The sequence below is a fragment of the Dasypus novemcinctus genome, chromosome 25 (genome assembly GCF_030445035.2).
Source record: "Dasypus novemcinctus isolate mDasNov1 chromosome 25, mDasNov1.1.hap2, whole genome shotgun sequence".
Lineage (NCBI taxonomy): Eukaryota > Metazoa > Chordata > Mammalia > Cingulata > Dasypodidae > Dasypus > Dasypus novemcinctus.
This window is the reverse complement of record NC_080697.1, coordinates 7,939,372-7,960,845: the sequence shown is the minus strand read 5'-3', so window position 1 is coordinate 7,960,845 and position 21,474 is coordinate 7,939,372. Positions and strand designations below refer to the sequence as shown.

The 21,474-nt window shown below is 50.9% G+C and overlaps 1 protein-coding gene across 4 annotated transcripts in view; it reads right to left on the bottom strand.

Annotated features, from left to right (window-relative positions):
• Positions 1-4,752: 4,752 nt before the first annotated feature.
• The window catches only part of KCNS3 (potassium voltage-gated channel modifier subfamily S member 3), a 34,760-nt gene continuing 18,038 nt past the window's right edge, over positions 4,753-21,474 (bottom strand). For 3 of the 4 annotated variants that reach the window (XM_058288099.2, XM_058288101.2, XM_058288100.2), the window contains 2 exons: positions 19,139-19,331; positions 4,753-6,765 (listed from right to left, as the gene is read on the bottom strand). In XM_058288099.2, coding sequence (XP_058144082.1) covers positions 5,228-6,703 — 1,476 coding nt within the window. In that variant the 5' untranslated portion in view covers positions 6,704-6,765; positions 19,139-19,331 and the 3' untranslated portion in view covers positions 4,753-5,227. Of the gene's footprint in view, positions 6,766-16,507; positions 16,931-19,138; positions 19,332-21,474 lie in introns of those variants that run through there. The other variant, XR_011647451.1, reaches the window with a different exon arrangement.

Here is a 21,474-nt window from a genome sequence, read left to right as displayed (position 1 = left end):
TGGTAGACGGGAGCCCAATCGCTTGAGCCACATCCACTTCCCTGCAATTTCTTTTAATAACCTAAGTTTTAAAACAGCCAAGACCCGTGCCCCGCGTGACAAGAAATGAATCCCCATGGGTTAGGACTCGACTTGTAGAGAATACAAGGAAAATTAGGTTAAAATCAGCGTTTGCTATGCAAACTCGTACTGTAAATAGAGTTGGAGGGGAACTAGCTGATTTCAGGACCAAATAAGTGTCAGCGTTCGAAAGCCCCCGGGGATTAGCACACGCTCCTCCAGTGTGTGAACGAGCTCAGAGAGGCTCGCCACCTGGCCCGTGACACACAGCCACTGGCTCGGTGCACACCTAAACCCCGGCCTCCTGAGGCCCCTGCGTTAAAGCAGACACATGGACAGGACCCGTCACGAGCTCTTCTGAGAATGTGAGAAACACCTTTTTGTAAACAAGAAACAAACCTTTATCATGAAGTTGAACCATACTGAAACCGCTGTTAGTCTACGTCAAAAATGACAGAAAAATGGCAGATTCGCGGGGTACGCTTAGCTCTGTCCTGGACCCTCGGGAAGGTTTCTCCAGTGGCATCTATCAGCCTCTGTGAGGCCGTCCAGAAGCCCCAGGACAATGCCCTGCCACCCTCCTCTCGACAGGGACAACCACAAGTGCTCCCACATCTGAGTCAAGTATAAAACCAACACGCAGCAGTGAGCCCGAAAAAAAGCAAGGGAGAGACCAAACATCTTTGTCACAACCAAACAGGAAGAGAAGGAGAGTCACAGTCCACCTGTGTCGGCGTATCTAGACCTCTGCAGGGCAGACAATGGTGTCAGCACACCTGAGGAAGGTGCACCTGTAACAGACGGCCTGCAAAGGGCAGAAGGAAAGTCATGAAGGCGGGGACGCACGGTGCCCGTGGCTGGGAGGGGGGCGAGGTGGCAGCCTCCCCCCGTCCCAGGGAAGGTCTGAGCCCCAAGACTGAAATGAACTGCCCAGGCCCAGACAGCTCAGGTGTCACCTCCTCCAGGAAGTCCTCCCGGCCCACACACCCACTCCAGTGGGCCGGGTAGCTCTCCTGGGAGCAGCCCTCGCAGCACCCCGTGCTCACCCCGCCACAGCCCCCGTCACCGAGTCAGTGCCTGCCCATGGCTGTAGGAAAGGACACTGGAGGGAAGGGACCGTCTCGCCCCTCTCTGCACCCCCAGGGCCTGCCTGAGCCCGTCACAGGAAGGACTCAGCCAGCATGACGTGAAGCAAGAAGACGCTCAGACCATCTCCAGGGGGCGCGGGGCCGGGAAGGGGGGAGCCCGGCACGTGGGGACAGGGCCCGGGGCGATTCCGACGGCTGAAGCCCCCACCAGGACAGCTGCTGAAGATGAGGAAACACACCCGAGCGAGTGGGAGGAGGAAGGACAGACAGGGGCAAGAAGTGTGAAGGAGCTCAGAGGAGACCCCCGACCACCAGCCCAATGCCCAGCCCACTCGTCCCCTGCTGCCCAAGGCCGCCCCCTGCCGGCACCCCTGTGGAGCGGCCGCTGAGCCACCCACTCGACCCTCCCAGCGAGAAGGGACCCCACACGCCAGGTGGCAACAAACTACGGGCACAGGCTTGGGGAGCCAGGCTTGGGGAGCCGAGAGGCCGCGACGGGTGCAGGAAGCAGCCTGCGTCCCCGGAGGCGGGGCGGGCCAGGCCCAGGCCTGAGAAGAGCGGGCATCAGGTGAGAAGGCGCCGGGCTCCAGCCGGCCAGGCCCACGGCGAAGCCCCCAGGCCCACAGGGCCCTGCCGAGGGCCCTGCTCCCCTCCACGCGGGCAGGGACGACAGGGACGCAGTCTCCACCGTAAGCCTCAGACCCAGAGGCCCTGCGCTGGGGCCCCCTCAGGGGCGCTCCCCGACGTCTCGGAGCCCCGGCTTCCCCAGGGCATCTGCCACGCGCTGTCTTCGAGCGGAAGGCCCCTCAGGTGCCCTGGAGAACCCCGCGAGCTGGCGTGCCCTCTGCCAGCGTCAGGCAGGTGTGCTGCCGGGCCAGCGGCGCCCCTTGCGGCTCGGGCCCAGGAACCCCAGCCTGGCGGTGTGTGGCTCTTCCTCTCTCCAGGTGAATGCTGTCCCCCGTACCCCCAAATCCGTCCCGAGAGCGGCGCGGGAGGCTGTGCCAGGCTGAAGGCTCAGGCGGCCCCCGGGTTCCGGGCCTGACCCCAGCACTTTCGATGGGAATTTAACCAAGCCGCTTCTCTTCTGTGCCTCTGTTTCCTCATCTTAAACTGGGGGTGGAAATAAGCCCTTGCTCCTAGGGATATTATGAGTAGTAAATGAGAGTGTGGAGGTAGAGCACTTACACAAGTAGCTGCTGCTGCCACTGCTTTTTATTAGTAAGAGTGGTAGTACTAATACTATATTAGTATTAATACTATCACTATATAAGCAGTTGTCAATTACTTCACTACCAAGTAGTAAATTTTTAGTAAATGCAGCAAATCTTTAGTAAAACAGGACCCCAAATTCTATTGCCATGCCTCTTTATTTATTTATTTATTTATTTATTTATCTCTCCCCTTCCCCACCCCACTCCTGTCCCCAGTCGTCTGCTGTGTCCATTCGCCGCGTGTTTCTCTGTGACCGCTTCCATCCTCATCAGCAACACTGGGAATCTGTGTCTCTTTTTGTTGTGTCATCTTGTTGTGTCAGCTCTCCCTGTGTGCAGCACCACTCCTGGGCAGGCTGCACTTTCTTTCGCACTGGGCGGCTCTCCCTATGGGGCACACCCCCTGCGCATGGGACTCCCCTACGTAGGGGACACCCCTGCGAGGCAAAGCACTCCTTGCACGCATCAGCACTGCACTTGGGCCAGCTCCACGCAGGTCAAGGAGACCCGGGGTTTGAACCGCAGACCTCCCACTTGGTAGGCGGATGCCCTATCCATTGGGCCAAGTCCGCTTCCTCTTTACTATATTTATGCCAACATCAAAAGGGCATTTGGGGGGAGCGGATGGGGCTCAAGCAGTAGAGCATCTGCCTCGCACACAGGAGGTCCTAAGTTCAGTTCCCGGTACCCCCTAAAAAAGCAACGAGCAGACAGTAAACAGGAGCAACGAGCAGACAATAAGGAAAAAAAACAATGAATAGACAACGAGGAAAAACAACAAGCAGACAATGAGCAAGACAATGCACAAAAACAAATGAGCAGGGAGCGGTTATGGTTCAAGCAGTTGAGCGGCCACCTTCCACATGGGAAGTCCCATGTTCGGTTCCTTGTGCCTCCTCAAGAAAAAAACAATGACCAAAAAACAAGCAAACAGACAAAGGAGCCATATGGGGGTAAAGGGGGAGCAAAACAAACAAAAAAACGCATTTAGGGGAAAAAAGATTTTTAAAAACAGGGCTGGGGATGTCACCCAGGCAAACAATGGACTTCCAGATGCAAGAGTGAATTTAGACACTGCTGAGTTACAGCCACCTCAGAGGCTGTGGAAATGCTGGGGAAAATCCTGAGTCAGAGACACCTCCCCAGATAACCTACAGGAAAATCCCTCCTTCAGTGAGATGCATCGCTGACCATAAAAAGCAAGATAATAAATGCACATGGAGGCTCTGAGGGCAGGGAGAGGGAAAAACAGAGGCAATATGGGGGCATTTTAGGGACTTGGGAATTGTCCTGAGTGACACTGTAATGAGAGCTACAGGCCATTATAAATCTTGCCATAACCTACAGGACTACTTGGGAGAAAGGGTAAATTAAAATGTAAACTTTAATCCATGCTTAGTGGCAATGCTCCAAAATGTGTTCATCAATTACAATGAAAGTACCTCACTAATGAAGGATCTTGGGAATGTGGGAAAATGTGGGAATGTGGGGAGCGGAGCATATGGAAATCCCCTATATTTTTAAGTGACATCTGTATAATCTAAGCATCTCTAGAAAAATTAAAAATAATAAAATTTAAATAAATAAGTAAATAAATCCACCTGGCCCTTTCATTCGAAAGACTTCAGTGAAAGACGCCTGCAGCAACTGACAGCATGAGCTGGTCGTCACACAGCTCCAAAATTAAGATTTCAGCCAAATCCTCTCTGCACGGGGTAGAAGTGCCCCGTCACTGCCTCAAACAAGTACGGAAGCCTTCTTTTGCTGTGCATGAGATGCAGACGTTGCGGTCTCTAATGCTATTTTAAAATGTTGCCTTCTTTTACAGCTGCTGGCATAGCTTTGTTCAGTGATTTAAGTTTCATTCCTCTAGCTATAATGAATCACCTCTGTGTGTTTGTACAGTATTTCCCTTTCTTCCATTCACTGGATGTATCTCTGTCTGTGAGCACACAGGTTTACTCTGCTCTGACTAATGCTCAGGTGATGAGGTTTTATCCTAGCAGGAGAAATGATAAAATTCAAAATATATACTGGAAGTGTATCTGTAAGGGCGCACGTTTCATTCGTATTTGCCAGCGTGTCCTAAGCATATCATTTAATCATTTTCCACTGGATGGTGCGGTTTAAGCACAGACATGAACCTTCTGTCTGCCAACCACAACCAAGGACACTAGAAAAAAGAACTAGTGCATTGTTGGTGCACATCTGAAATGCAAAAGCATGAAGACAGGTCTCCAGGCTCCAAAATGAACATTTGTTTTCCACACTTATTTTGAAAGTACTGAAATGCATGTACTTGGCACCAAAATAGACAATCAAGACATTCTCCATACTGAATTAGTAGATTTCTGAAATGCACATGCTTGGTACCAAAACACAAGAGCAAGACATTCTTCGCACTGAAAGAGGAAATTTATTAGGCTCCTAATTTCCATGTTGAGGACGTGAACACAGATTCACATGCATTGTCTTGTTTTTCAGATCTTACATGCATGTAGTGTCTTCAGAAAGCTGGGCCTTTGAGTCTACTTGCCAATAATTTACAGTTAGCTCAATGTGAGTAAATGACAAACACAGGAGGATGCGTAAGCCGGAGCGACAAATCCCACCCGAGGACTTTACCCTTTTGTCCCCCAAACTGTATCACAACTCTCTCTTGTAAAAAATAAAATTTCAGAACAAGGCATTTAATTCACCTCCTTGAGAAAAATAAAGTCGATTCTATCATTTTAGAGCAGCAGACGTCCAACTATGGCTGAAAGGTACACCCTGAGAATTAAATGACTTTAACGAACCCTCTGAGGTTTATAAAGCTGTCAACCTAATTCGGGAAGGGCCACGAGATGCAGGCACGCGTGCCCCGGCTCACTCCTCCGTGCGGTCCTCTGGGGAGGCTGTTTTATAGAGAGCCCCGTTGTCTCCGACGCTGGACGCGTCCATGGAGTCCGGGTCGCCCACCACGATGCCGACCGAGGACAGACTGGAGAGGAAGGCATGCACGCGCTGCGCGTACAGGTCCCGAATGTTGAAGTAGGGCAGCTGCTTGCACTTCTCGGGCGCGGCCTCGCCGCCCTGGTCCGCGTCCACTTCCTTCTGCTTCTGGTAGTACTTGGAGAACTTGTTGAAGATGATGGTGATGGGGAGGGCCACCACCAAGATGCCGCAGAGGATGCAGGTGCTGGCGATGAGCTTCCCGGGCCAGGTGACCGGGTGGGTGTCGCCGTAGCCCACGGTGGTCATGCTGATGGTGGCCCACCACCAGCAGACGGGGATGCTGGCCAGGCCGGACAGGGGCTCGTCCTTCTCCACGGAGAAGATGAGCACCGAGAAGATGGAGATGCCCACGGACAGGAAGAGCAGCAGAAGCCCGACCTCGCGGTAGCTGTGGCGCAGCGTGGCGCCCAGGGAGCGCAGCCCCACCGAGTGCCGCGCCAGCTTCAGGATGCGGAAGATGCGCATGAGCCGCAGGATCTGCACCACCTTGCCCATGTTCTCGATGTCCTCGCTCTCCTCCTCCTGGGTGTCCACGGCCAGCGTGGCGTAGAAGGGGACGATGGAGACGAAGTCGATGATGTTCAGCGGGTTCCTCCAGAACTTCTTCTGGCTGGGCGCCACCAGCAGGCGCAGCGCCAGCTCCCCGGTGAACCAGGCGATGCAGGCCATCTCCACCCCTCCCAGCACCGGGTCGTCCACCTCCCCGTCCTCGTTCTGGAACTCTGCCATGCTGTGGATGCACATGGCCACGATGGAGGCCAGCACCACACTCAGCGAGGAGAAGGCGATGAGCTTGGCCGACAGGCAGTGGGCGGGGTTCTCCATCCGGATCCATATCTTCTTCCGGAGCTGACCCAGCCGCAGCTTCTCGAACTTCTCCAGCTCTTTCTCGAACAGGGAAGACTCTTCGAAGGAGGAGTCGGTGCTGGCGTCGTTGCTCTTCTGCTCCCAGTCCTTACTGTGGCCCTCCTCCTTGCGCTCCTGGTAGCGGCCGCTGCAGCAGGCGTCGATGAAGAGCTCGTTGATGCCCCAGTACTCGATCTCCTGGCAGAAGGAGAACACGCACAGCTCCTCCATGACGTGCAGCTTCCCCGTGTAGTAAAAATTCAAGACGTATCTGAACAAGGAAGGGTTCCGATCGAAGTAGTACTCTTTGTCGGCCACGCTGTAGTCGTCGCAGAGCTCCAGGATGGCCTCCTCGGAGTGGCAGGCGAGCAGCTTGGCGAGCCGCGTGTGAGGGAAGCGCAGCAGGGTGCTCTGGTCCACCGACTGCTTGAAGCCTCCCACGTTCAGGTTGACGAGTTCCTCGTCTTGTCCGGGGCGGTGGAAAAACTCACCAAACACCATGGTGGATGCGGCGGGAGGTGGAGCGCTGGCCAGGAAGGGAGCCGGAGACCCACACGCTGCGCCTGCAAGGAGCAGAGGCGTGTTAGCGCCCGAGCCCATCGTGCCCCCCAGCGGAGTTTCTGGATGGGAGAGGGGCTCAATTAAAAGCAAGGCAGGAAGTGGAGTAAATAATAAGTACACTTGCATGCATTTTGACTAGACGAAAATCAATCTAAAACAGGTTTTCTTTTCAAAAGCTTGTGCGTTTATAGATCCATTTTCTAGAAGGAGGAAAGACTATAATGTTAAATTTTATGAATGCTAATTTCTAGTGCTGTCTTCAATACAGCATCCAAAATTACCTTCCCATCCCTCCACCCCCCAAAAGGGCCTTCTGGAGCACTTACGCAAGCTTGGCATTCCCAGAGTCTCGCCTAAGGTGACGCGTGCTTGGGATGGGACAAGCCAGGAGCTGCCAGGCTGGAGGCGGCTTCTCCCTCTCTCCGGGGCGGGCCATGCACCTTCAGAAGCAGGTCATGCCGCCCGGAGCTCTCTCCGCTGCTCAGTACCTTACCCCCACCCACACATGGCTGGGACTCGGCTCAGCCCTTGCCAAGGACGGCGCTTCCCCAGCGTCTCGCTGCTTGAGGCGAGGTCTTAGTCCCTAAGGTGCAGACAATCCAGAGGATATAATTACCTGCCCCTCCTTAAGTGCTCTGCATCTTCGAGAATCGGTTACACTTCGCGGGATGGTGTTTCAGGCCCATCCGCACGGGAAGGAGCGGATCTGCGAGTCCTTTAAGTTAACTGCACTATCGGTTTCCTCCCCCACCTGCTCCCCCACCTTCAGAGGCCCCCCACAGCCCCAGTCTACGGGCACCTCTTCAGACGCACATGCCCTCCACACGGGCTGCTCGGGGGCTGACGCCAACCAGCACGCGCCAGGCCCGCGTCTCGGACGGGAAAGCAGAGGTTTTCACCCTCGTGCAAGATGGTGACGCGTCCTCAGAGCAGACGGTACAGGCAAGAGGAGGCCGCCGCATGCTGCTTTCCCACCGGGGCCCATCAGAGGTTTGGCAGGCGCCTCGTCCACTCCTTGGAGACCCGCAGGGAGGTGGGAGGCGTGCCGGGGTCGCACGCTGGGGCCTGTGGACCGCGGGGCCCATGCTCTCTGCCCGGGCCCTGCCGCCCTGCTTTCCTCCTGCTTATGGGCCATCACTTCAAGGTGAACCAACAGCGGTGGTTCAAAGCGTGACCCAACAGAGGTGGAATCCAGGCCTTTGGGACTATTAAGGAAAGAGCAGCGGCCTGTCTAGAGGGCAGCAGAGCAGAGGTTCATTCAGCTCGAGCCCTGAAGGTTCCAGCGAGCTGACCAAACAGAAAGGAGAAGACTTCACACAGAGAGTAACCAAGGTGGCCAGTGCAGAGTGGGAAGAGCAAGGCACGTCAAGCCAGAGTCCAACCCTAACCTGCAGGCAAGACCACTAAAGGGCTGTAAGCGACGAGCGCACCCGGTAGTACCTGAGCCTGTATTTAGAGAGACCCTCTAACAGCCCGATGAGGATTTCCAAAAGGGGGAAGGCTGGGGCTGAGGTGACAGGGCTGCGAACAGAAGAGGCGAGAGGAGGTGAGCCCCAAACTGAGGCAGCAGCGGCATGTGTGAAGAGGAAGTGACACAGGCAGGAGGCGACTTGGTGACTGCCTGGAAAGAAGGGACGGAAACACAGAAACGCACCAGGAGGGTGCTTTCCAGCCTGCAGAAGGGAAGGGAGGGCAAGGGCACTGGAGGAAGCACAAGGGCCACAAAGAGCTTCCTTTCCCCTTGTGCCATGGAAAGCCAAGGCTCCTGGTGAGACCCAGCCCAAAACTACAACCCTCTACCCATGCGCCCAAGGAGGACGCCTACGTCACAAAAAATAAACACACGAGCATTTGCTCTCGAGACACCAGCGACAAATGTGTTTCCCCAAAACCAGAGACACGGCACAGTGTGACAGGCCGATCGGTAGATGCGCCGACCCCTTCAGCTGACTCGGCACCTCGCCCCTCTGCCTCCCCGTGTAGCTACGCAGCATCTTCCAAGGGCCTCGAGCAAGCTCCTGGCTTGGTCCTAGGTCTCAGGAACTCCAGACCTCGGACACGGCTCATGCTCACGGCAAGCAGAGCCGGACAAGGTCCCCAGGGGCTCGTCTCAGCTGAGCCGACACGAAGACTCCAGTGGAAGCTCCCTTCTGGGGGTAACGCTCGTCTCCTCAGTCGAACGGGAAACCCACATGCCTAGAAGCCAGGGCCGGTCTCGGGTGCCGCGGCCTGCGTCAGGCTTGTGCTCAGAGGGTGCCGCACACCCCCAGCTCGTGCTCACAGGGTGTGTCCCACAATCCCAGCCCCTGCTCGTGCTCACAGGGCATGTACCACACCCCCAGCCCCTGCTCGTACTCACAGGGCGTGTCCCACACCCCCAGCCCTGCTCGTGCTCACAGGGCGTGTCCCACACCCCCAGCCCTGCTCGTGCTCACACCAGCCCCTCCTCGGGCTCACAGGGCGTGTCCCACACCCCCAGCCCTGCTCATGCTCACACCAGCCCCTCCTCGGGCTCACAGGGCGTGTCCCACACCCCCAGCCCTGCTCGTGCTCACACCAGCCCCTCCTCGGGCTCACAGGGCGTGTCCCACACCCCCAGCCCTGCTCATGCTCACAGGGTACCACATACCCCTAGCCCCAGCTCGTGCTCACAGGGTGTGTCCCACACCCCCAGCCCCTGCTCGTGCTCACACCAGCCCCTGCTCGTGCTCACACCAGCCCCTGCTCGTGCTCACAGGGCGTGTCCCACACCCCCAGCCCCTGTTCGTGCTCACAGGGTGTGTACAACATACCCAGCCCAGCCCCTGTGCGTGCTCACAGGGCGTGTACCGCACACTCCAACCTGGCAGTCCCTCCTCTAAAAACATTTCCCTGGCCTCCTCCATAAAGCCAGTCCTCCGGCTCTCTCCCGTGCTTTTTATTCACGAGCCCATTTCAAGGCCGAGCCCCTCCCCCTCGACAGGTCTCCTGAAAGCAGCACCCACCATAAGGGCTGGTCTTGCGGGCCTCTCAGAAGAGCGCAAAGCCCCTCCTGGTGAGAGCACCTGCTCCCGCTCACAGGCCACGCTGAGGGCCACGGAGTCGCCGCGGCCAGAGCACACTGCGGGCCCCTCGGCGGGGTCGGGCCCAGAGCTGCTGCCTTGGGGCAGGAAGGGGAGCCCCTCTTTATGCAGACAGCCCCTCATCAATCTCAAACACTCCTCACAGCAGCTGCTCCCCACAGTCACCCTGACCACACGGGCCGTGCAGACCAGGAAGCCAGCTCAGAGGCGGCGACGGAGCGCCGTTCAGGGCTAGCGCGCAGAGGCCCGTGGCCGGGACTGCACCGCGTTAGGCTGGCACACAATTGTGGGGTGGCAGGCAAAAAGGACGACTTTCAACGTCATGATAGCCACCCTTCCTGTCGTCAAGCAAGCGTGTATATAACAACCACTCATTTATTCCCATTCAGAAAACATTTCCTGGAGCAGAGGTATGTCTATTAAAAAATGAAGCACACGAGTACTAAAATTTAAAAACGGGTGAATTGCTCCATAAACCAGATGTGGGGAAAGCTTTCCTAAATATGACTCAAAATACAGGAAAAAAATAACAAACACTCATAAATTATTTAAGTACAAGTAAAATCTTTTTGCATAGAAAATTTACTATAAACTAAGAAAGAGGATACAGAAAAAATACTTGCAACTTATGTCACAAAGGGCTAACAAGGCTAACATATAATGAGCTTTAAAAATGGAAAAGGAAAAGAGCAACAATGATATAGAAAAATGGGCAAGAGATATAGCAGTTCACAGGAAAAAATGCAAATGGCCCTTGAGTACAAAAAAATAATGTTCAAATTTGCTCATAAAAATGAATCTGTAATTTGCACATTACAAATGACAGAATGCTAGAGAATAATCTAGGGACTGAATAGCACAGTAAACCCAGAGGTGGATGGAAATGCTGGTTGATGGTACAGATGCAACAGTGTCCTTTGTGAGCCAGAACAGCTGTGCATCACTATTGCAGGGTGGTGAGAATACAGGAAAACACGAGAAAAATACAACTGGAGTGACCTATGGACTATGGTTAACAGTAATAACGTAATATTCTTGCATCTATGCCAGAGATGTACTGTGTTAATAATGGGGCAGCATGGAAAATGTGTGTCCAATTGACACTATGGACCTGGTAATAATTGGATATTATCTCATAATCTGTAACAAATGTTTCACTACAATGTGGTGTGTTGATAGAGGGGTGTTGTTTAGGAATTCTGCACATGTGCATGACTGTTTTATAAATTTACAACTTCTGCCATAAAAATATATAAAAAAATAATAATAGGATGGGTTGGGGGGAAAATACACCAAATATAAGATAAGGACTATGATTAGTAGTAAGATTTTGACAATATTCTTTCAAAATTTATAACAAATATCTCATGACAATGCAAGGTGTTGGTGGAGGGTAGATGTATGTGACCCCGTATGATGTTATGCATGTTTGCTTTGTAAGTTCACAACTTATACTATACACTTATTATTTATATATGTTCATGTATAAACAATATAAAAATAATAATAGGGTGGGTTGGGGGAAAATACTTTAGTTAGTAGTAATATTCTTAGGATGCTCTTTAATCATTAGTTAAAAATGTTTCACAACAATGCAAGTTATTGGTGTTAAGGTGAGGTATGAGAGCCTGTGTGATGTTATGTATGTTTGTTTTGTAAGTTCACAACTATTACTATATACTTACTGTTTATGTATGCTCATGTATCTAAAAAAAGAAAAAAGTTAATGCAAATTAAAACTATATTTAAAGGGAGCTGAGGTGGCTCAGGTGACTGAGTGCCCTCTCCCACACGGGAGGTCCCAGGTTCGGTTCCTGGTGCCTCCTAAAGAAGATGAGCAGACAGTGACCACAAATAATGAGGGGGGGTGTGGATAAATAAATAAAATAAATCTTAAAAAAACCAACTATATTTAAATACCAGTTTTCATCTTTCAAATTGGAAAAACTCCAAAAGTTTGATGACATACTCTATCAACAAGGCTATGGGGAAACAGGCTCTCACACACTGCAAGCAGAAATAGAAAATGAAGAGGAACCTTCCTGAAGGGGAAGCTGGTGACATCTACTACTACACCTTAGGCACCTGCCCCTTCACCCAGCAATCTCTACTCCAGAAACCTCTCCCGAAGATGAAGGGGCCAGAATTCAAAAAACTTGCACAACTGTAAATAATCCAAATGCCTATCCACAGACGACTGCCTGAATAAACTATAGTACAACTATGGCATATCCAAATAAGAGAACGTAATGCAGCTTTAAAAAAGAATGAAGACTATCTCTAAATAATGCAATGGAGTAATTTCTCGGATGTATTAAATGGCAAAATAAAGAGCAAGTTAGCGAAATGCATATAGGATGCTAAAATTTATCTAAGAAAGGGGAGTTCTGACACACAGACATGTTTGCATATATAAAGAAAATAAACAGTGCAAGGATAAACAAAAAGCTAATCAAATGCTTTCCTATATGGGTAGGAAGGGAACAGGTTATAAGAGATAGTGATAGAAGCTACAGTTGGGAATCATGTAAATGTTTTACATAATTATGACACAATATTAAATGAAAACGAAAAAGGCAATTCCTAAAAATTGAACTTACTGTGCATCAAATTGGCAGCTTAGCCTTGGAGAGATTAATTACTTCAACATATTTTAAAACGTAATACTTTACTGTACATCCCTAATGGTAGATATACCTTAGGACAGAAAAACAAACTATTATTTGTAATCACACTGGTATAACTACTCTGAAACTTTATATACAGACTCACAGGATAAAGCAAATATGTTATTATATGAATATCATTAGGAACCCCAAGATCATGGGTACAAAATAAGTGATACAAATATAAAATCAAAGAAAAATTTAAAACCCATGGTCCTAAATTTGAATTGGAAATATTGGTAGGATCTCAAGATTTAATTTTCATTAAGAAACAACTTATATTCTAGCTCTGGCACTGAAAAGACCTAGAACAAAATGGCCTGCTGTGGTGGATGGAGCAGCTCAGCATCTCCCCTGCAGGGCAGGCACCCCAGGGAAGGGGCCCGCAGTGACTGCCTCCACGTGACATGCCCTCAGCCAAGGAGGTCTGCCCCGCCCAAGGCCACACCCCAGCGCCGCCCACATTCAAAGGCCAGCCCTCTCGTCTCAAAGTGGACACCCCAGCCCCAGAACTCCCCACCGGTCAGCTTCAACCTCATCTCCCTTTGCCCAATCCAACTTCCTTCTCTTCCCAACGAGTGGATTCCAAACCCCACGATCATCCCACAAAGGCATGGAATATACTTGAGATAACCCAGCACCTTCTCAGGATAAAAACACTCAACAAACCAAGAATAGAAGGGAACCTCTTCAGCCTAATAAAGGGCATCTTCAAAACCCCACAGCCACCATCAGGCGTAACGCCGAGAGGCTTAAAGCTCTTCCCCTAAGAGCAGGAACTAGGTGAGGATCTCAACTCTTGGCAGTTCTAGTCCCAGAGGTTCAAAGCCCGGCCTCAGGCAAGAAAAGGAAATTAAAACTATCTGGAAAAGAAAGGAAGAAGTAGAACCATTTCCATTTACATGGGTGAGGGTAATGGGAAGTTAAGGTATAACTGGTATGAGTTTTGGTTTGGGGTGATGGAAATGTTTTTGGTAATCTGATGATAGGGATGGAGACACAACTTTGCATATGTAATTAACACCACTGAATTATATATGAGACAAGGGAAAAGATGGAAAAATTAGGTTGTATATAGGCTACAACACACATGCTACTAGAGCTATTAAATAAGTTCACTTAAGGTACAGGATACAAGGGCATATAAAAAAACAATTGTATTTCTCAGCCCTAGTGACGAGACAATCAAAAATGAAATTAATTTTAAAAAGCCATTTACAATAGTATGAAAAAGAATGAAATATGTAGGATTTAGGAGTAAATTTAATAAAAGAGGTGCCAATTTACTTGTACACTGAAAGGTACCAAAAAATTATTGAAAGAAATTAAAGCAGACCTAAAAGAAAATAAGGGAAGTTACAGCATGCTCATGGATTAGATTACTTAGTATTGTTAAGATGTATATACTCCATAAATTAATCTCTAGTCTTGACACACTCCCTATTAAAATCCCAGCTGCCTTAGCCGCAGAAATTGACAAATTGACCATAAAATTTATATAGAAATGCAACGGACCAGAATAGCTAAAATGATCTTGATAAAGTTAGAGGACTCATATTTCCCAGTTTTAAAACTTCTCACAAAGCTATAGTAATCAAGAGAATGTGGTAATGGCATAAGAACAGACATACAGATCGATGGAACAGAATTGAGAGCTCAGAAACAAACTCATACATTTCTGGTCAAGTGATTTTCAACAAAGATGCCAAGACAATTCAATGAGAAAACAATAGTTTTCTAACAAATAGTGTTGGAACAACTGGATAGCCACACACAAAGAATGAAAACAGACCCCTATCTCACACCATGTACAAAAATTCACCAAATGGATCAAAGCCCTAAATGAAAGTGCTAAAACTATAAAGCATTTAGAAGAAAACACAGGCATAAAGTTTTGTGACCTTGGATTATGCAGTGATTTCTGAGATGTGGCACCAAAATCAGAAGCAACCAAAGAAAAACAGATAAACTGGGCTTCATCAAAAATAAAACATTTGTACCTCAAAAGATACTCAAGAAGGTAAAAAGACATTGCACAGAATGGGAGAAAATATTTGCAAATCATATATCTGATAAGGGTATTGTATCCAGAATATATCAACAACTCAACAATAAAAAAACAAATGACTTAATTTAAACATGGGCAAAGGATTTAAATGGACATTTCTCCAAAGAAGGTAAGTCAATGGCCAATAAGCACTGGAAAAGATGCTTATCATTAGTTGTCAGGAAAATGCAAATCAAAACCACCATGAGATTCTACTTCACACTCACCAGGATGGCTAGGAAAAAATAGATAGTAACGAGTGGTGGTAAGAATGTGGAGAAACTGGAACTTTCACACACTGCTGTAGGAATATAAAATTGTGCAGCTGCTTTGGAAAACTAGCCATAAAAAGCTGATGGTTGGAATACATCATAACAGATAGATGAGAGTAACAATATCTCAACCCATCCACAGATTAATCCTAATGGAACAAAGAAACATGATAATGTGCCTCTTTATGAAAGTATACATGCTATTTCTGGAGAATTTTGTTCTACCCGCACCCCCCCCCAAAAAAAACAAAATCAACCTGACTTTGATCAAGCCTCTGGATGTAACTACCAGTTGAAATAAAATACACATTTCAGAAGAACATGTTTTTGTCACATCATGGGGATGCAAGACACTAGACCAGTGAAAACCATATACGTAAAATGACACACATGAAACAGATCCAATGTGTGGCCTTTGTAAGGTTCCTGATTCTAAGAAACCAGATGTTTTTAAAAATTATGACAATCATAATTGAGCCCTAACACTATACATCACAGTATAAAAGAATTATGCTTATTTTTCAGGTGTGCTAAAAGTATTATAATTTTACTCTTAAAAATAGTCCTTATCTTTTGGAAATACATATTGAAATATCAATGGATAAAATTATATGATATTTGGGATTCTTTTTTTTTTTTAATCTATGGGGTAGGGGAGGGTTTGGAGGAAGACACAGATCAAACGAGATGGCCATGAGTTGGTTGTTGCTGCAACCGTGTGATATGGGGACACAGGAGGTCTACTTCTGTATATATTTAAAGTTCTCCATAAAAAAAGTTTTAAGAAACCTTTACCAAGCACCTCTCCAGGGCCAAACACTGTGGTAAGCACTTTCATGTGGACGTTTTCACCCTTTTATCCCCATCAGCTGATGAAATGTCCTTTCTTTTTCTTCTCTCAGCAAGAGTAGAAAGCAGTAGTAGAAAAAGGCGTAGACCTTACACCCCTGCTGCAAATGGTGAAACCAGAGCGCAGCCTCTGCCCAACAGCACTCAGTCCCCGGCCCCTGCCTCAAATAAGAGCACCCGAGGACGGCGGGGGCAGACGGGCCCCAGGCTGCCGTCAGGACGTTTGTCGGCCGGCCTCGGTAGGGGTGCTGGCGCTGGGGAGCCCAGGACCCTGGGGGTCTTGGACTCAGGCCCCTCTGGAGACAAGGGAGAAGGCGCCTGGCTCCTGCCACCCTCCTGTCGCGGAGCTCGGCCACCAGCGAGCTCCCACGCATGTCCCAAGCACAGGGAACACTCCTGGCGTTGGTCAGATTGAAGAGAGAGAAAACAGGGTCAGGAGGCCAAGCGCGCCCCTGGCAGCTGAAAAGAAGCCCCCGCGGGTGCACCCCACAAGCTCTGGAGCCCTCGAGCCCCTGCTAGCCTCTTCTTGGCCCACTGCCCTCTTCTTTCCTTCAAGCTGTCAGCCTCCCTCTAAAAACACCCCAGGACCGTGGCCTCTCGGGGCGGGCGTTGACCCATGGCCACGGCTGGGGGCTTTTGATAATGTGGTTGCTTCACTCGGAAAGTAACAGCTTAAGAAACACAAGCCCTTATTGGGCAGGGTCACTTTTAAAAACCAATTCCACCAAAATAAACAAAAAGCTGGACGACTTTCTCCTCCCCACTTGTCCAAAATCTACACTGGCCCTTTCATCCAAGAAAGAAAGAACGAGGGCACTTGTCAGCATTCATTCTGCCATGTTTGTAGAACATTCTTCAGAAACCCTCATTCCACTTTATTATATTTAAAAGAAAAATCGCTCCAGCTTTTAATAAGGGTGGGTCAAGCAAAATCTGGTCATGCCAGGTGAGAATATTCCAATATAAGTATTCCAAGGTAAATAAAAGTGAAACTCTCCCCTCCATCCATTCCCAAATCCCGGAACCCTCCCAACAGGCAGGTTTCTCGGTGGTGATTTTCTTACAGCAAGTCCTTCAAGCTGCGGTACCAGCGACGTGTAAGGGAAGGAAAATCAGGAGTCGGGGTCGGTTGGAGAAGAGCAGAGAGCAGCTCAGGGGTCCCGAGAGATCCAGAACATCAGTGTGGATGTGGGAATGGAGACGCTGGGTTCAGGCCTGTGGGTAATCCAGGCGTTCACCACAGCTAACGGAGCAGCATTCTCAGAAACCAACTGTGAAGATCCAAATGGATATGCGTAGAGCTAGAGCGAACACCATGTCAAACTTCAAAGAACCTTCTGGATTTGAGTCCCTGTTCCCTGAGCTCTGCATTTCCTGGGAACCCAGCCTCCTACGTGAAGCCATCCCATCCAGTACATGGTTCAGCCACGTCCAGACGATGCCTTGACGTAAACATTTGCTCCAACGGCCGAGGACACAGAAAAAGCAACTGCCTGCCAGGTCTGCTCCACGTCTGACGTGCTCCGGCAGCACGTGCCATGGCCGACACCACCCCAAAGGCACCAGGGAATCGCTGGGGAGCCAGGGGGCCTCTTTCAGAGTGTTCATAACCTGAACCCAACTTTTCAACACGGACCTACACAAAATAAACCCACCGTGTCACCTTACTCATGCTGGACTCTCAGAGGCGCTCACAAAAGGGAGAAAGGCTAGGACTCAGAAAACTTGTGTCTGAGCAGTCTGTTCCCAGCTATGTGAGCTTGGGTGGGTAAAATCTTGATCTCAGAAAGGAGGTGAAAAACTCACTGAGGATGAAACAACAAAAGCTCTTGAAAACATAAAGCACAACACACACGTAAAACCTAACTCCAAAAATAATACATTCTGGTAAGTCTCCCTCCTTCCCTCTTCCTGCCCTAATCCAGCTCTCTTCTTCGCCAACCCACCCCCAGCTGGTACAATCATCAGAGTTCCACTCACTTTCCCAGATCTCCACTGAGCGTGGCTGCTCCCCTTGGGAGCTCCAGGGAGCTCTGTAATTTACGCAGCTCATCTCCAAGCAGAGGCCTGCTCAAGAGGCTGAATGGTTTAGTGAACCGAATGACTAGAAGGGTTTCTAGTTGTAAAAAGCAAAGACTCTCGGATGATAGCTTTTCAAACAGAAGCAGGAAGAGTGTGGACTCTGCCACAAGAGGGGGCCTTAGCCCTGCCACAGGACCTTATCATGGCCCCAAATGAACCCCGTTACCTGGAGGAACTCCCAGGCAAATAACGAGAAAGCTCTGGGGTCAAAGGGACGGAGCTTAGAGAACCTGAATGCCCCTCGGCCAGGTGAACAGTGTCCTGTGTCTCCTTCCTTCTCCCACAGGCTCTGGGTGCACCTTCACTTAGCACATGTCACAAAGGGTGAAAGGCGTTTGTATGCGCCTCCTCCCGCCTCCCAAGGCAGGTCACGGCAGCGTTGCCTGAGCCCGTGTCACTCCACGCTCCTCCGTGGGAAAGACTATGTGTGGCCATCCCCAGCCCCTCGTTCTAGGCGTTTCCGTAGTGCAGTAACACAAACTCGTCTTTATCAGGAGGAATTAACCAAAGTGATCAATGTTTTCGTCAAAGACCGAGCCAAATCACCCAGGCCAGGCTTAGGGAACCAAATGCCGTCAGTGGCCAAACAAGAAAATTAACCAAATGACGCGGGCTGGCAGGGACTGTGGAGAACGGCCCACGCCCGCCCAGAGAGGCGGCGGCTGCCCTGCTCGGTGCCCGAGTCCTTGTGGGAACAGGGGACCCGGCTCCGCGTTCCAGGAGAACCTCCAAATCCTGATCTGCATGCGGGATGGCTCGAGTTTTAATTAGAACTAACCCAACGTGCTTTAAACCAGGGCTCTTGACCGGGGCTCCGTGAGCTTGACTTCAGTTCCAAAACACATTATTGTCATGGGGACATGCTGGAGCGGGTGTGACGTATTTATTAAATAATGCACAGTACAGTGTGGACTCAGTAAAGGGCCCGTGGTTTTCACTTAACTGGCAGAGGGGTCCGTGGAACAAGGAAGGTTCAGAACCCCTGCGTTTAAACGTTACGTGGAGCAAATAGAAAGGTCTGCCCAGGCCAGGCCCATCGATACGTCTGCTCCCCAGCCCCGTCTCCACAGGACCTACCTAAAGCCAGACTGACTCAAACAGACGGAGTCTTGTCATAAAAACAAGGTGCTGCTCCCTCAAGACTCAACAATACCGTGTCCAAAAAAAAAGACCTGAACTACAGAATTTTCCAAAATGGGCCCACCCTGCCCCAATACAACGCCCAGCGAACCCTTCCAGTCTGACTAGAGCTGTCTACACCACCTGCCCAGTGGATTTTACACCCAAAACAGTCTCCAGGTCTCAGCTCCTCTTCTGTCCCTAGCTCCCCAGGTCCCTCCTCCTCTCCCCTTGATAAACGGCAGGTGAGGGAGCCCAGGAGCGCAAGCAGCTCTTACCCTTGGGGTGGCGAGGCCAGGCCCGCTGCCCTCATCCTGTCCAGCGGAACGTCCATCCTCATCCGACACGCTCCGCCCGTCCTCCCTCACGGGCCTCTGCGGTGCACATAGGGATGGAGCGTCCCAAAGCGAAGAGAAGACACCTGCTTTCTGGTTCCGCCCGCCACGGCGATCGGTGGGGGCTCGCTCTCACCTGCAGAAGGAACCACAGGCACCTGTAACCCACAGAGGACACACACTCAAGACACCCCAGCTCAGACTCCTGCGTGGCCCTGTCCGAGTAAGACCCCCCCCAATTCCCGTTGTGGAACCCCCACTCCCGTTGGACACGTGGATGGACAGAAGTGGGCCGGCGCCCGGTTCCCGCCCGGCTCCAGCCTCAAGAAGCTCAGGACTCGGCTGCAGAGCAAGGCTTGGGAGGGGGCCCCCGACCCGAGGTCCCCGACCCACACGACGCCCACACCCGGTTCGAGAGTTGGGGTCGCCACCGCTCAGCTCCCGCTCGCCTCCCCGCAGGAGTGTCAGCATCGAGGCCATGCTTACAAACTGCTCGGCAAGCGCACTTTTCTCCTTTCAGAGACCATGTTCCGTGTGCTGTGCCCTAAAAGAAGGGACCCCGCTGCTCTAACCTGAAATCAAGAGGTCTCCAGGGCCGGCCAGTTTCACCTTTGCCTTCTCTGCCCACGGTGAGATCCCCTAGACCAGAGACAACCGGAGGGGCCCGAGCCCAGGGTCCTAGTTACGGGGTGTGCGCCGTGGATGTGAGTGGGGCTGGGGAGAGGATGTTTAGGTTTGCATCACCACCGAGAACAGGCCAAATGTGGATTTCAGTCTCTGAGTACATAAGGAAAGCAGAGCTCTCAGTTCCCCATCAGGTAAGCGCTGCCTTCTGTTGACATATTCCCACAGCTGTGCGCTGGCAACTCAGCACACATCCGCTGATTTTCATGTTTTCCAATCAGCACCAGGGCCCAAAAGAGAAGAAGGAAAGGCTGATTCTGAGCCTCAGAGCCTTGGAAGAAGCGCCTCTGCTGCGCTTCAGAGCCCCCACCGCGGGCACCACGCCAGGCCAGAGGCGGGCGGCCCCCGGAGCTCGCAGGCCCCAAACGCTTCGCCAACGAGGAGCAGCATCCCCACAAGAGGAAGGGCGAAACCGAGAGGGACCAGCACAAGAACCAGGCTCGCTCCCGGGCAGAGCCATCTCTAAGCACCCAGGGCTCTGGAGAGGGGTGAATTTTCAACGCCAGCAGAGAGGTCAGAGCGGAAGGATCCAGCAGCCAGCCGCTGGCCTGCCCAAATGTGAACCCCTGAGATGCGATCCCTGGCAGAAGACAGAGACCTGGCAACAGGGAAGGACAAAACAAATGCAGGAGCTAAAGTTCCCGTCCGCCTTCCCAGCCTCCCCAGCCTCCCAGGGGCACAGCCCTGGGCCAGCCTCAGACCCGGGCACCAAGGACAGGCAGAAATGCTGCGACAACTTGTGGAAAGAGGAGCGCAGTGTGGGAAAATAGCTTGAACTTGAATGTGGGAACCTGGCTTGAAGGTGAAACATTGCCATAATGCAGACGAGAAGTGTGGGCTGAGGAGCACCAGCCTTGACTAGATGGAACGCCGTCTGGTCAGCACGAAAACTGTGTGCGTGCGGAGGTATGTGGACTTTGTACGGCCTGCTCCCCAGCATTGCAGGGGCTGCAGCTTTAATAACAAGCAGCCTTGAAAGTAAACATAGATGACTACTGCTTTGTAATTTCTCACAAATACAATGTGGAAACTAGGGTCGAGGCTCTCAGTTCCAGAAGATGTTGAGCCACATGGTCTTCTCTTGCGTCTTTCTTTCTGTCCTTTTATTTCTTCAGTTCTGCGTCGCCTTCCCTTCAAGCAAACCTACTGCTGAGCTGGTCTCAGCACGCCAGTCTTCCTTCCCTCCTGGCAGATACTTCTAAAAAGGAGGCAAGGTAAGATGAATCTGGCTAGGAGATAATTAACTGCCAAAAGCTTTGACACCATTATACTAATTGCTAAAGAAAAATAATAATAATAAAGTACTTAGGCTATTCAGAACTTCTAAGAAACCCAGCGCTGCCAGGCTGCCACTTTCTCTTTCCCTGTCCCCCAAATCCAGAATTCCTGGGCCTCGACCCATTCTCCACCATGACCCTTAGCCAAAAAAACTGCATCTTTACTAAAGAGGTGACACCAGCCAACACCCTGTGGTGTAAGTGTGTGTGACTTCACACCCCTCCTGGTGCGTTCGCACGCTAAGCCTGGCCTCTCCACAGGAAAGGACAGTGGGCATCTGCCGGGTCCCACCAACGGGGAGCACGGGAGCCGCCAGC